This window comes from Vulpes vulpes, chromosome X (genome assembly GCF_048418805.1).
Source record: "Vulpes vulpes isolate BD-2025 chromosome X, VulVul3, whole genome shotgun sequence".
NCBI classification, from domain to species: domain Eukaryota; kingdom Metazoa; phylum Chordata; class Mammalia; order Carnivora; family Canidae; genus Vulpes; species Vulpes vulpes.
Window position 1 is genome coordinate 121928340 of NC_132796.1, and position 15616 is coordinate 121943955.

Below are 15616 nucleotides of genomic sequence, written 5' to 3' on the forward strand. Positions count from 1 at the left end.
ATATATATACAAACAATACAAAATACAAATATATATATATATATAAACAAACATCCAGTAAAATCTACTAAACATGGGTGGCTCTGTCAGTTAAGCTCCGACTCTTGGTTTCTGCTCAGGTTATGATCTCAGGGTCCTGGGATTGGGCCCCGGGTCAGCTCCATGCTCCGCATGGTGTCTATTGGTGATTCTCTTTCTCCCTCTCCAAATAAAAAGAGAGAAAAATCTAGAAAACTTTTTGTATCTCCATGTTTTCTAGCATTTGACACTACCATGATTCTACTCCTTAGAAACACTTCCAGATTAATGAGGAGTGCCTGGCTCTTAAGGGAAGAAACTAACCTGCGGTGAGAGTTGAAATACCTTGTCTGAAACCAGAGATGGCTCATAACTGGATGAGTCACTGTTCAAACTGAAATTTGTGTGAATCACGGACCTAGGAATTCTATAACATCTCAATTGGACTGGCTAAGTGGGGATGCTATTTATGAAAATAAGAAATGGAAGAGGAGGCGTAGGTTTGGTGGACAAAGAGATACTTGAAGTTACATCGTACTCATACCATTAACTTACCTGAATTTTATCCATCCATACTCTGCAAAAGAAAAAGGGACGTGATTTAAATGGTGCAGGTTATTTCATAGCTCTCATGAGACTTGACATGGTTTTTAAGTTACTCTCGTGCACTTTATTGTCCTTGTAAGTGTATATGAAAAGGAGAAATGTGCTTGTAGCTATGTTCATGACTCTTAAGATCTGCTCAGTTCTTAGGGAGTGAGGCAGCTCACACTGGGACAGTGATGTAGATTATTTACCACCAAAGTTGAGTCCGATCAACCTCCCGTGACAGATACAGGCTGCAGCTTTAAGCTTGCAACCAATCACTGTAAACAAATTATATTTTCCCAAGCAAACGTTCTGATCTAGAAGTTACAAGTCACTACTCTTTAGAATCATTATGAACAGATTTTATGAATAAGTTTTTTACTCTACTTAGGAAGACACCAGGGACAAGTCCCAATGTACATTAAAAGGTATAAATGCAAAGAATGTCTAAGAACATATTGGCAAAGTAACTGGGCAAGAGTCCCTGGACCAAACCACACCTGTCAGTGCTTTGTTATAATACCTGATCTTTCGTATCCTTCATAAATGATGCTCTGAACACCTCAGATCTTTAAACTTAGCCTCTGTTTAGTTTGGGGTGATCTTTTTTTTGGGGGGGGTGATCTTTTGACTAGTCCTTTTAGATATTGTGCTTTGGTGCCTGTTTATGATTTCCTTTTCTAAAATTGTATTACCATATAGTGAGATTTTGTATCTACTCCCTGAGATGTTGAATTTGATTCTGTTGCAGTCTCTATAAGAATTTCCTCCATAATAGTCCTACACTTCCATTCTTTATTGTCAAGTTTCATGTATTCACTTCCCTGAAAGATGTCCATCCAAATGCTTATTTGAGGAAGCTATTTGTCTTCTTCTTCAGCCTTCCTTTCTTTTGGAGTCCTCTGGAATAAATTATCAAGTTTTGGGGGACTAACTAAAGAGTTCTAAACCTAGCTTTTTCTTTTTAAAGATTTTATTTATTTATTCATGAGAGACACACAGAGAGAGAGGCAGAGACACAGGCAGAGGGATAAGCAAGCTCCCCCCAAGGAGCCCGATGTGAGACTCGATCCCAGGACCCCAGGATCATGCCCTGAGCCGAAGGCGGATGCTCAACCACTGAGCCACCCAGGCGTCCCCCTGGCTCTTCTTATTTAATTGTAGACTTCTCATGGTACTCTTCCCTTACCTAGTAAAATGTTTATGCTTTGACAGTCATAGTGCCCTTAGGATCTCTGTTCTGCCTGTAGAATCTATATCCTGGGAGGACTGTATGCTGCTATTGTTTTTAAATCTTCATGTTTGTGAGATGTAGTTTATTGACAGCAGATTTTTATTTTTGTTTATTTGCAGATGTTCGCACACAAGCCATGTACCAGATGATGGATCAAGGCTTTGTAGGACTTATTTTTTCCTGTTTCATAGAAGATAAAAACACAAAGGTATTGTGTGTGTGTGTGTGTACATGCGCACGTGTGTGTAAACACACAGAGAATAGAGAAAAATCTTTTTGCAATTTTAATAGGGTGGCCAGGGAAGGTTTCAATGAGAAGGGTCATTGAGTCAGGACCTGAAGAAAGTGAGGGAGCAAGTCTTGTGGATTTCTTGGGGGAAGAGCGTTCCAGGCAGACGAAATAGCCAGTGCAAAGACCCTGAGGTGAGTGTGGCATGTTCAGAGGACATCAAGGAGGTCAGTGTGACTACAGCAGAATGAGGAAGACCATGACCCTATGGCTCAGTTTTACCCCATTTTCCCGGTCTCCTATTGAGTTAACACCTTTCTTTCTTGAAACCGTCCTGGTCTGGACACTAACTCATTTGGTAATTCTACAATGAGGTCTCAAAGATACCCAGGGGCCGGTCTCATCAGGCCTTTGATTTGACTCTGACTTCAGAAGCCACGAGATGGTGACTTTATGTTTTAATGGGATCTTTCTGGCTATTGTGTTGATCATAAGTTGGACAGAGGATGGGGGTGGGTGTGTGGGGAAGGAGGGAGTGTGGAATCCATGATGTCTGTGAAACCAGTTAGGAAGCTACTGCAGTGATCTAGGCTAGGGCTTATGGAGGTTTGACCGTGGTGGAAGGAGTGGAGGTAATAATGAAAAGGGGCCAGATTCTGCAGATATTTTGATGGCTAGTAGTAACAAGTGCTGCCATTTATCACCTATTGTATGGTGCCTACTTATTAGGTGTTTTACATAAATATGTTCTAGCCTTGATAACAGGTCTATGAGAATTTTTATTATTTTTTAAAGATTTATTAATTTTAGAGAAAAGGAGAGCATGTGTGAGAGGGGCAGAGGGAGAGAGAATCTCAACCAGACTCCATGCTGAGCACAGAGGCTGACACAGGGCTCGATCTCACGACCCTGAGCTGAAATCAAGAGTCAGATGCTTAACCAACTGAGCCAGCCAGGTGCCCGGTGGATGATTATTATCTGTATTTTATGGATGAGCCAAGCTCAGAGAAGTTAAGCAGCTCAATCAATGGCTAGTCTTGCCATTCTTTAGAGGGTTTCTGTTTGAATTTTATGTTCATGTCAAGAGGTTTAACTACGTGTCAGTTCAAACAAAAAGAAAATTACTATTTAACATTGTAGGAATGAATTTTGCCAAGACTACCAAGTATGCTCTGTCCTTTAATACATTAGTTATATTGTCAGAATTTATGTTAATAATGAATATTGTTCATAAAATGACTGTTTTCCGGGAACAGTGAAGTATCTTGAACTTTATACTTCACATGAAATGATTTTGGCTTTGTAGAAATTGATTTATGGCGTATTCCATGTTTGGAATCCCTTTTAACATCCCACTTCCAGAGGGTCTTTGGATATCACTTATATATGGATATGAATATTAGGTTAGAATCTACTAAAGTGCCATACCTGTTTGAATATTAATCCTTCTCTGTGTGATATTTCTTTCTTTCTTTCTCTCTCTCTCTTTCTCTCTCTCTCTCTCTCTCTCTCTCTCTCTCTTTTTAGACTGGCCGGGTACTCTACACTTGCTTTCAATCCATACAGGCCCAAAAGAGCTCAGAGTAAGTATGACAGAGATGTGTGTATATATGTCTGTATGTATTGGTGGGTTGATTTTCATTCCAGGGAACTGATTGTACAGACCCAATTAAATAAATTATGCATCTAAATAATGGTATAATATGCAGCCATTAAAAATGTGAGGAAGCTCAGTAGTAATACAGAAATATCTGCAAGAGACATGGTGAAATAAAAAAGATAAGGCATAAGAATACTATGTATAGCATGCTACCATTTGTGTAAGGAGATGGAAGAGAAATATATACATGAATACCCCAGCATACCTGCTGGTAAATACATTAAATATCTGGAAGGAAACACATCAGTCACCTCAGCAGAGGCGAAGTGATGTTTAGTTTGATCCCTGAAAAAAATTCTCTTCATATTCTTTCTAGATTTATAATTTAAGATGTTATCTATTCGTATTATGTTATTTTGCCCTCCAAAATAAGGATTTAATTCCACACTCTGCCCCATTTCAGTTTCCCTACTATTGTATTTTCACCACAAATCTTTATATTTTCACAGTTGCAAACATCTGTGTCATGTGTTGTAACCATAAGTGCATTTTCTGTGCTTTCTCTACTCATTGACTCTAAGAGTAGAGAATAAGTGTTTATATTATTATGATCATGTAAATATTACTTCATATACAACCAAGCAGTGTAAAGTAGTACATTTTAATTCCATTTCCTTTCTTGAAAAGTTCTTTTACTTTTTCATGGGGTTTTTGAATGACTTTTCTCTCCTTATGTTTATCCCTTTATCACCTCTCCAAGTTGAAAATTCTTTGGAGTTATATAGCAATCTTTGGAGTCCCTGCTTCTCTTAGGATCACTCCTGGAAGTCCTCCATCTTCTTGCATTAGTCAGGTCTCGACTGACAGCCTGGAACTTTCCTTCCTTATTCTCCTTGGTTAGATGCACTTTTGTCTGGATTTCATGTCCTCTTTGTTGGTTCACTCTTTCTAAGAAAGATATGCATTTGAATCTTTTACCCATCTCATTCTTGTTCTTTTGCAGGGTCCTTTTTCCCCCTGACAGATTTTAGGGACTTCTCTTATTTTTAATGTCATAAAATTTTCTGACAGTTAGCCAGAGTGTGGATTTTCTCTGATTCCGAGTGCTGGATGCTGTCAGTTACATGGCTTTTGTGCTTGAAGGCTCAGAAGTTCTTTTGTATCCTCAGATAAAATCATCCATCTATACTCAGTTCCTGGAGAGAAAACCTTTTTATCGTTCAGTCCAGCCCCATCGTTTAAAGTTTCTTCAAGTATCACTTGGTCTTTGGGGGATGTCATCTCATTCTTCAAGTTACTTCCCCTTTTCTCCATTTTGACTCTAAGATGGCATTTGAAGTATTGGGAAGATGAAGTAGGTAAACTTCTGGCTCTCGTGCTGGTTTTGGGGATCAGGGCATGAGTCTCCATAAACCTAAGGTATTTCTCCTCTCTTGTGGACTCGAAGCCCCAACACAGAGAGATAGCATAACAGCTGCCTCTCCTATGACTACCTCTTTCTCCCCACAGGTTAGGAGGACTGTGTGTCATATCATTTTCTTCTTTGATAAATCTTCCCACTGTTTTCCCTTTCTCTTTCTATAACTCCTAGTGGTTAGATAGCAAAGTCCCTAGGTTGACAACACTCTTTTAAGTCATGTTTTCTGTCTCTTTTTTTGTTGTTCTCATTTCTCGAGTATATTTTAAGTTTTGTCTTCCAATTTTTTAATATTTTTGACTTATAAGAGATTTTTCCTTGTTTAGGCGTTATTCGTATTTCACAGTATCCTATTCTTGATTTATTGCTATGATGGTGAAATGATAAATTTTCTTCTCTTTTTTTTCAGTTACCTGTTTCCTCTGTGGTAATTTTTCTGTTGATCTTTTTATTGTATTTATATTCATGCTAAATGTATAAATACCTTATAACTTATATTTTAAAATATTTTTCCATCCTCTTTTAAGAACAAGGCAACAAAAACATAAGTGATAGCTCATTTTTGTGGCCTTAGCTTGTCAACAGGAGGCTTCATTTTAGGGTGAGTGCGCTGAGAGCCAACCACTTTTCACAGGAATCAATAAATGTTAGACTTCAGATATCTTGCTCTAGGATACCAATCTGAACAATTGCTGCAATCCCAGACAGTTTATTCTGTTAGGAGAACTCTTATTGCTGTTGCTGTTAGTGATGTTGATGATGATGATTTTGGCTTAAGAATGGAAGGCTAGTTATTAAACATTCTGTGTATACAGAGGCCCAGTTGTGGAAGAGCACAAATGAGGAATAACTAGAATCCCAAGTTTCTGGCAGAAAGACCAAAAGGGTAGGCTCCAGGAAATTACACAAAGGGAGGAGTGTGTTAAAGCCAACCTCATAAAATTGTCTATAAATTTCTGGGCCCACTCATGAGCCATGTATGTGTGGACCTGATCCTAAGTAGCATAAGCGATAACTGAATTAAGTAGTAGATCACTACATACGTCCCGTACTAATCACTGGGTGGCATATATGCACGGAAGATCTGAAGAGCACTAGAAATGCTCTGAAAATGGAACTGACATTGGAAGCACAGCCAACCGTGGAAATTTCAACCTGAACTTAACTAGGCAAATGGCCTGCTAAAACAAAAACAGCAACATTCTCTGTAGAATACAAACAAGACCCTGTATATCATAAAAAAACATTCAAAATACACAAGATAGAATTCGGAATTATTTAGTATGGGAAGAACCACGGAAGTCTCAACTTGCATGGAAAACAGTAATCGACAGATGCCAACACTGACCTGACAATGATGTAGTAATGATCTGATAAAGACTTTAAAGCAACTATGATAAAAATGTTCTTAAAAATCAAATATTTCAGCAACAAATGTTTAAAGAGAGTCTCAGCAAAGAAATGCAACACGTAAAGAACCAACTGCAAACTTTGGAAGTAATGAATACAATCACTGAAATACAAAAGTCATTGGATGGACTTGACAGAAAATGTTCTCCACAAAAGCAGTGAATGATCTGGCAAAAAAAATGTCAGAATCAACTTTATTGGAACTGTAGAAACCAATTTTTTTTATTTTTTATTTTATTTTATTTATTTATTTATGATAGTCACACACACACACACACACACAGAGAGAGAGAGAGAGAGAGAGAGAGAGAGAGAGAGGCAGAGACACAGGCAGAGGGAGAAGCAGGCTCCATGCACCGGGAGCCCGATGTGGGATTCGATCCCGGGTCTCCAGGATCGCGCCCTGGGCCAAAGGCAGGCGCTAAACCGCTGCGCCACCCAGGGATCCCGGAACTGTAGAAACCAATTAAAACTTTATAGCAACCAGACAAGTGCTGAGCAAAAAAAAGAAAAATTTACAATCTCATATTTAAGGAAATCTCTGTTGAATCACTACATGGCCACAAAACTAATGGGACAGAAACCTCGGTGGTTACACAGAACAAAGAATATAGACTGTGAAAATTTAGTTCAAGAAAGTCACTAAACACACAAAATCAGATAAAACTAGCAACAACAAACCCTGGGGAGGAGAATCTGATTTCCACACTTACCATATTATAATATTCAAAACATCCAGTTTTTTTTTTTAAAGCATTTTTTTTAAATTTTTTTTTTATTTATTTATGATAGTCACAGAGAGAGAGAGAGAGAGAGAGAGAGAGAGCCAGAGACACAGGCGGAGGGAGAAGCAGGCTCCATGCACGGGGAGCCTGATGTGGGATTCGATCCCGGGTCTCCAGGATCGCACCCTGGGCCAAAGGCACGGGCCGAACCGCTGCGCCACCCAGGGATCCCCAAAACATCCAGTTTTAACAACAAAGACATTCAAAGAAACAAGTTTTAGGCCATAAACAGAAAAAAGGAATTAATAAAAGAATTAATAAAAGCATTCCTGGGCAGCCCAGATGGCTCAGCGGTTTAGCACTGCCTTTGGCCCAGAGTGTGACCTTGGAGACCCGGGACTGAGTCCCATATTAGGCTACCTGCATGGAGCCTGCTTCTCTCTCTGCTGCCCCCTTTGGGTCTCTCATGAATAAATAAATAAATCTTTAAAAGCATTCCTGGAGGAAATCCAGACATTGGACTTACTAGACAAAGACTTTTAATCAACTATTTAAAATATTCTCAAAAAGTGAAAAGGAAACCATGTACAAAGAACTAAGGAAACTGTGAAGATGACAAAGGATATCAAGTAGAGAATATTGGTAAAGAGATGAATTATGAAAAGGAACCAAATAGGGATTCTGAAATGAGTAGTACAATGACTCAAGTGAAAAATTCACCAGTAAGGTTCAACAGCAGATTTGAGAAGATGAAAGAATCAACTGATGATATTACTGTCTGAGTAGTAGAAAGTAAAAAATAAAGTTGAACAGAGTCTGAGACCCATGGGATACTTTGAAACATTATCAATATTCTCAAAATATGAGTCTCAGTACAAGATGAGAGAGAGAAAGGGGCAGAAAATATATGTGAAGGAATAGTGGTCAAAAGCTTCTCAAATTTTATGAAAGGCATGAAGCTACACATCCAGCATCTCAAAGAACTCCAAGCAGGATGAACTCAAAGACATTGACATTGAGACATATTATAATCAAAGTGTTGGAAGCCAAAGGTGAAGAGAGAATCATGAAAACGGCAAGAGAAGTGACTCATTACACACAGGGGATTCTCAATAAGATTGAGAGGCAATTTATCATCAGAAACCAGGGAGGCCAAAAATCAGTGGGATGACGTATTCTAAATGCTGATAGGAAAAAAGGAAACAACAAAAAAAAGAACAACAGAACTGGTAAGGAAAAATTCATTCTGTATCTGGCAAAATCATCCTCTAAAAGCGAAGGAGAGGGCAGCCCCGGTGGCGCAGCGGTTTGCACCACCTGCAGCCCAGGGCGTGATCCTGGAGACCCTGGATCAAGTCACACGTCAGGCTCCCTGCATGGAACCTGCTTCTCCCTCTGCCTGGGTCTCTGCCTCTCTCTCTCTGTCTCTATGAATAAATAACTAAAATCTTAAAAAAAATAAAAGTGAAGGAGAAATTGACATTCCCAGGTAAACAGAAACTGAGAGTATTGTTACTAGTAGATCTACCAAATAGTAGCTGAAAACACATTTTTCTCAACTGTACACGGATGTTTTCCTGGATAAACCCCGTTAGTCTGTAAAGCAAGTCTCAATAAATTTCAAAAGTTTGAGATCATACAAAGCATCTTCTACAAAAATAGAATGAGATCTGAAATCAGGTACAGAAGGAAATCTGGAAATTTTATAACACAAAAATGTGGAAATTAAATAACACATTCTTAAGCAACCAATAGGACAAAGAAAAATTACAAAAGAAGTTAGAAAATACTTCGAGACTGAAAATAAACCTAGAACATACCAGAATTTATGGGATAGAGAAAGCAGTACTCAGAGGGAAATTTATAGCTGTATATTAAAAAAGAAATCAGGCAGGGGCACCTGGCTGTCTTGGTTGGTAGAGTGTGTGGCTCTTGATCTCAGGGTTGTGGGTTCCAGTCCCAGGTTGGGTGTAGAAATTGCTTAAAAAATAAAAAGAAATTTAAGGAATAATTAAATATCTCAAGTCAATAACCTAACTTTACACTTTTAATGGACTGGAAAAAGTGTCAACTAAATACAAAGCAATTAGAGGGAAGAAAATCATAAATGTTAAAGTTGAAGACAAAATAGGGAATAAAAAACAATAGTTAGGGGGCACCTGGTGGCTCAGTTGGTTAGGCATCTGCCTTCAGCTCAGATCATGATCTCAGGGTCCTGGGATAGAGCTCCGTGTCGGGATCCCTGCTCAGTGGGGAGTCTGCTTCTCCCTCTCCTTCTGCCTCTCCCCCTGCTTGTGCTCTCCCTCTTGTTCACTCTCAAAAAAGTAGAATCTTTTAAAAATAGAACAAAAAGAATCAAATATAGCAAAAGTTAGTTTTTTGAAAAGGTCGACAAAATTGACATACCTTTAGTTAGAATGACAAAAATTAGAGAAGGCACAAATAACTAAAATCTTCAATAAAAATAGGGACACTGCTACTGTCCTTCCAGAAATAAAAGGATTATAAGGTAAAACCGAACAATTGCATGCCAATACATTAGATGAGCTAAAGGAGATGGAAAAATTCCTAGAAATACACAAATTACCAAAACTGGTTCAAAAAGAAAGAAAACTAGAACAGAACTATAAAAATAGATTGAATCAGTAATCAGAACTCTCCTGACCAAGAAAATTCTAAATTCAGATGACTACACAATTCTACACACTAAAAGAGGAATTAACACTAATCCTTCTCAGAGTCTTCTGAAAAACAGAAGAGGAGGGAGTACTTCTAATTCATTCTTTGAGTCTGGCATTACCCTGATACCAAAGCCAGACAAAGATATCACAAAAAAGAAAAAAAAAAGAGAATTACATAGCAATATTCCTTATCAATACAGATACAAAAATTTTCAGTAAAGTCTAGCAAACTGAATCCTACAACACATTAAAAGGATTATGTGCCATGACCAAGTGGGAGTTATCCCTGACATACAAGCAAGTTTTAACATAAAGTCAATGTAATATGAAGGAAAAAACCCACATGATTATATTAATTGATGCCCAAAAAGCATTTGACAAATTCCAACACAATTTCATGATAAAATCACTCAAAACTAGGAATTTAGAGGACATTCCTTAACATTTATGGACATTTAAGAAAACTCACAACTAACAGTCAGTGGTAAAAGAGTGAAAACATTGGAAGTTCTGGAATAAGAGAAGGATGCCCACTTTCACCACTGCTATTCAACATTGTACTAGTAGTTCTAGCAAGGACATTTAGGTAGGAAAAGAAATAAAAGGCATCCTTGTTGGAAAGTAGGAAGTAAAACTTCAGCAACCAAAACACTTATAAACATGTATACCTATGGCCAATTGATTTTCAGCAAGGGTACCAGTGTCATTCAGTGAGGAAGGAATAGTCTGTTCGACAAGTCCTGGTGGGACAACTGGATATTCACATCTAGAATAAAGAAATATTAACTCAAAATAGACCAAGGACTTAAGTAGAAGAGCTGGAACTAGAAAACGCTTAGAAGAAAATACAGATAATCATGATATTGGATTTTAAAATTTTTGATTTTGATTAATTTATTTTTTAAGTATGCTCCATGCCTAGTGTGGAGCCCAGTACGGGGCTTGATCTCACTACTGAGGATTAAGACCTGAGCTGAGATCAAGAGTTGGATGCTTCCTTAACCAACTGAGCCACCTAGGCGCCCCATGACATTGGATTTTAGATGGAATCTTAGATATGACACCAAAAGCATGAATAACAGAAGAACATAAAGTGGACTTTTAAGAATTTAAAAACTTCTGTTTCTCAAGACACTATCAAGAAAGTGAAAGGACAAGCTACAGAATAGGAGGAAATATTTGCCAGTCATATATCTAACATGGGTCTAGTATTCAGAATATATAAGGAACTCTTACAATTCAACAACAAAATGACAACTTAAAAATGGGCAATGAATTTGAATAGACCTTTCTAAAGAAGGTGTACAAATGTACACCGACAGGTACATGAGAAAATGTTTGACGTCAGTCGTTTTGGAAAATGCAAATCAAAGCTAAAGTGAGATGCCATATCATATGATACGTTGAGCATGATTTTTAAGACAGAAAATAGCAAGTCGACAAAAATGTGGAGAAGTTGGAACCTTCAGACAGTATGCACTATAGCCAAAAGATGGAAACAACCCAAATGTTCGCCAGCTGATGAATAGGTATGCTAAATATAGTACAGTTGACCCTTAAATAACATGGGGGTTAGGGGTGCCAACCCTGCATGCAGTAAAAAATCGACATACAACTTTTGACTTCCCTGAAGCTTAACTGCTAATAGCCTACTCCTGACCGGAAGCCTTACTGATAACATAAGCAATCAGCACGTTTTGTATATGTCTTATATATTGTATTCTTCTAATAAAGTAAGCTATGGAAAATAAAACTTTAATAAAATCATAAGACAAAACACATTTATTATAGGTTACTGTATTTATAAGAAAAATATCTATATATAAGTGGACTCGTAGTTCACACCCATGTTATTTAAGGATCAACTGTATATCCATTGAATGGAATATTACTACTTATTCATAGAAAAGGAATGAAATGTTGAAACCTGCTACAACATGGAAGTATCTTGAAAACATGCTAAGTGAAGGAAGCAAAACACAAAAGGTCACATATTGTATGATTTCATTTATATAAAATATTCAGAATAGCTAAGTCCCTAGACAGAAAAAGATTGGTGGTCGGCATGGGCTGCAGGGCGGGAAGAACAGGGACCAGCTGCTTCATGAATACGGTGGTGTACTTTGGGGTGATGAAAATGTCTCAGAACTAGTTAGGGCTTGTGGTCCCAGAACATTGTGAATGTACTAAATCCTGCTGAATCGTTCACTTTAAAATGATTGATTTTATGCCGTATGAACTGCATCTCAATTCTTAAAAATGAGCAAATGACTTGCGTAGACATTTCTCCAAGGAACATATATAAATGGCCAGTCAACACAAAAAGCTGCCCAATATCTGTCAGTCTTTAGGGAAATGCAAATAAAAATCATGATGCTTACTCACTATTTCCCTTCCACTAGGAGAGCTATAATTCTTTTATTTTTTAAATTTTCATTGATTTTTAAAAAGATTTTATTTATTTATTCATGAGAGACACAGAGAGGCAGAAACACAGGCAGAGGGAGAAGCAGGCTCCCCACGGGGAGCCTGATGCGGAACTCAATCCCAGGTGCCCCTACAATTTTTTTTTAAAGTAGAATAACATGTTGCTGAGGCTGTGGAGAAAGTAGAACCATGACTCATTGCAGGTGAGAATGTACACTGCTTCAGTTGCTGTGGAAAAGTTTGGTGATCCCTCAACAATTTATTTATAGAATTACCATATGACCTAGCAGTTCTACCCTGAGGGAAAATGAAAGACAATTGAAAACAAGTGTTCAACCAAAAACTTGTACTTGCGATGCTGATAGCACCATTTTTTGTAATAGCCAAAAAATGGAAACAGCCCATATGTCCATCAACTGATATATGGATGAACAAAATGTAGTGTATCCATACATTGGGAATATCAGTCATAAAAAGGATTGACAAATACTAGAACATGGATGAATCCTGAATACATGCTAAGTTAAAGGGGCCTGATACAGAAGGCCATATAAGGTATGAAATATCCAGAATAGGCTAATCTGGAGAAACAAAAAGTAGAGTAGAGAGGCAAATTGATAGTATATTTGTTTGCTCATGCTGCCATAAAAAATAACCACAGACTGGGTGGCTTACCCAACAGAAATTTATTTTCTTATAGTTCTGGAAGCTGGAAGTGCAAGAGATGTTGGCAGGTTTGACTTCTTCTGAGGCATCTCTCCTTGACTTTCAGATGACTGGCCATTTTCTTTCTGTGTCCTCACGTGACCTTTCCTCTGTGTGTGTACATCCCTGGGTTCACTTTGCATGCCCAAATTCCCTCTTATTATAAGGGCATTGGTCAAGACTGGATTAGGGCCCAATCTAAAGGCCTCATTTTACTTTAATCTCCTTTTTAAAGAGCCTCTCTCCTAATATAGCCACATTCTGTGGTCCTGGGCCATAGGGTCTCAATATATGAATGGGAGGGGGGCACAATTTAGACTATAACAGGGAATGACTGCTTAATAGGTATGGACTTTCTGGGGTGATGAGAATATTGTGGAACTAGATAGTGGTAATGGTTGTAACAATATTGTGCATGTTTAAAAAGTCACTGGGTCACATGCTTTAAAATGGTTAGAGTGATGAATTTTAGGTTTTCTGTATTTTACCTCAATCTTAAAAAAATGAATAGAGCTAGAGATACCTTTGGATTAAAAGGTCTGTCATGTCATTATAGTCCTACAAGTAGAGTAGAAACAATGTGGTTCTGCAAAAGTCCACTCTCTGTGATTCTATTCAGCGTTGTACTGGAAATCTTAGCCAGTGCAATAATGCAATAAATAAAACGCAGGTACATTGGAAAGGAGTAAGTAAATTAATCCCTACAGGTATAGGACATGGTTGTTTACATAGAAACCTCCAAGGAATCTACAAAGAAATTCCTAAAACCAGTAAGTGAATGATGTCAAAGGATAAAATGTGAACACGTAGAAGCAATCTCATTTCTACTTACTAGCAATATAAAATCAGAAACAAAATTTTAGCAGTAGCATTTGTAATACTCCCTAAAATGAAACAGGAGTAAATTCATCAAAACATGTATCAAATCTATATGCTGAAAACCACAAAACATTGATGAAAGAAATGAAAGAAAATGTAATTAAATGTAAATATATAACATTTTCATGGATATGAAGACTAAGGATTTCAGTTCTCAAAGTAATCTATAGATTTAGGATAAACACCTAGATCAGTGTAACAGAATAGAGTTCAAAAATAGACCCACACAAAGATGGCCAATTTATTTCACTTTATTTCTTTTAAGATTTTATGTTTTTATTCATGAGAGAGACATAGGCAGAGGGAGAAGCAGGCTCCCTGTGGGGAGCCCCATGTGGGACTTGATCCCAGGACTCCAGGATCATGACCTGAGCCAAAGGCAGACACTCAACCACTGAGCCGCCCAGGCATCCCTGGGCAATTGATATTAGACAAAAACAAAACAAAAACACTAGAGTGAAGAAAGGATAGCATCTTCAACAAATGGTGTTAGACAATTCACTACCATATACAAGATAATGTCAATCTGCACCTTATATCAAACTTCACATATAAAAATATCATGTCCAAAAAAATATCATGTCCAAATAGAAAACAAAATGAAAGTTTTAGAGGCTAATATAGGACAAAATCTGTATGTTTGGTTTGGTAATGAGTCATACATAGAACCAAAAGTATTTTCCATAAAAGAAAAATCTGATAGATTAGATTTCATCAAAATTAAAGACTTTGCTGAATGAAACTTTAAGTTAATTCATTTATTTTAGAGAGACAGCATAAGCTGAGGATGGGTGGGGGGGGGGCAGGAAGGGCAGAGGGAGAGAGAGAAGCAGACTCCCCACCCTGAGTGAAAGAAACTTTTAAGAAAATAAAAAGACTAGCTATAAAATGAGTGATAATATCTGCAAATCACATATCTGACAGTAGATTTGTATCCAGAATATATAAAGAACTCTTGAAATTCAACAAAGAAGTGGGGTGCTTGTGTGGCTCAGTGGGCTAAGTGTCTGTCTTTGCCTCATGTTGTGATCCCAGGGTCCTGGGATGGAGCCCCACAGCAGGCTCCCTGCTCAGTGGGGAGTCTGCTTCTCCCTCTCCCCGCTGCTTGTACTCTCTCTATGTATGTCTCTTTCTCAAATGAATAAATAATATCTTTAAAAAAACTCAACAAAAAAGCAAACAACCGAATTAAGAGACAGGCAAAAGACATGAACAGATAATTCAACAAGTATGTAAGGGTAGCGAATAAGCACATGAAAAGATGGTAAACATCAGTAGCTGTTGGGAAAATGGAAATGGAAACCATGATGAGATACCCCTACATACCTAGTAGAGTCTCTAAAATATTTACAGAACCAAGTGCTGGCAAGGATGCCGAACTGGAACTCATAAAATGCTGGTGGAAATGCACAATTATATAGTGACTTTAGAAAACTTGTGACTTAGCAGTCTTCTTGTTTGCCGTAGAGCAATGAACACAATCTCACACACAACTTTGTAAGCCTATGCTTATAGCAGCCTTATCATAACTGCCATAAAGTAGAAACAACCCAAATCTCTGTAAGAGGTGAGTAGGTCACCAAACTCTAAGACATCCATACAACAGAGAAGTATTCAACAACAAAAAGGAATGAACTTTTATTTTTATTTTTAAAAATATTTTATTTATTCATGAGAGATACAGAGAGAGGAGAGAGGCAGGG

The 15616-nt window shown here is 37.8% G+C and overlaps 1 protein-coding gene across 5 annotated transcripts in view; it reads left to right on the plus strand.

Moving 5' to 3' along the window:
• The window catches only part of BRCC3 (BRCA1/BRCA2-containing complex subunit 3), a 61915-nt gene that overhangs the window by 16383 nt on the left and 29916 nt on the right, over nucleotides 1-15616 (plus strand). For all 5 annotated transcript variants that reach the window (XM_072744675.1, XM_072744674.1, XM_072744676.1 and 2 more), the window contains 2 exons: nucleotides 1960-2048; nucleotides 3597-3652. In XM_072744675.1, coding sequence (XP_072600776.1) covers nucleotides 1960-2048; nucleotides 3597-3652 — 145 coding nt within the window. The remainder of the gene's footprint in view (nucleotides 1-1959; nucleotides 2049-3596; nucleotides 3653-15616) is intronic.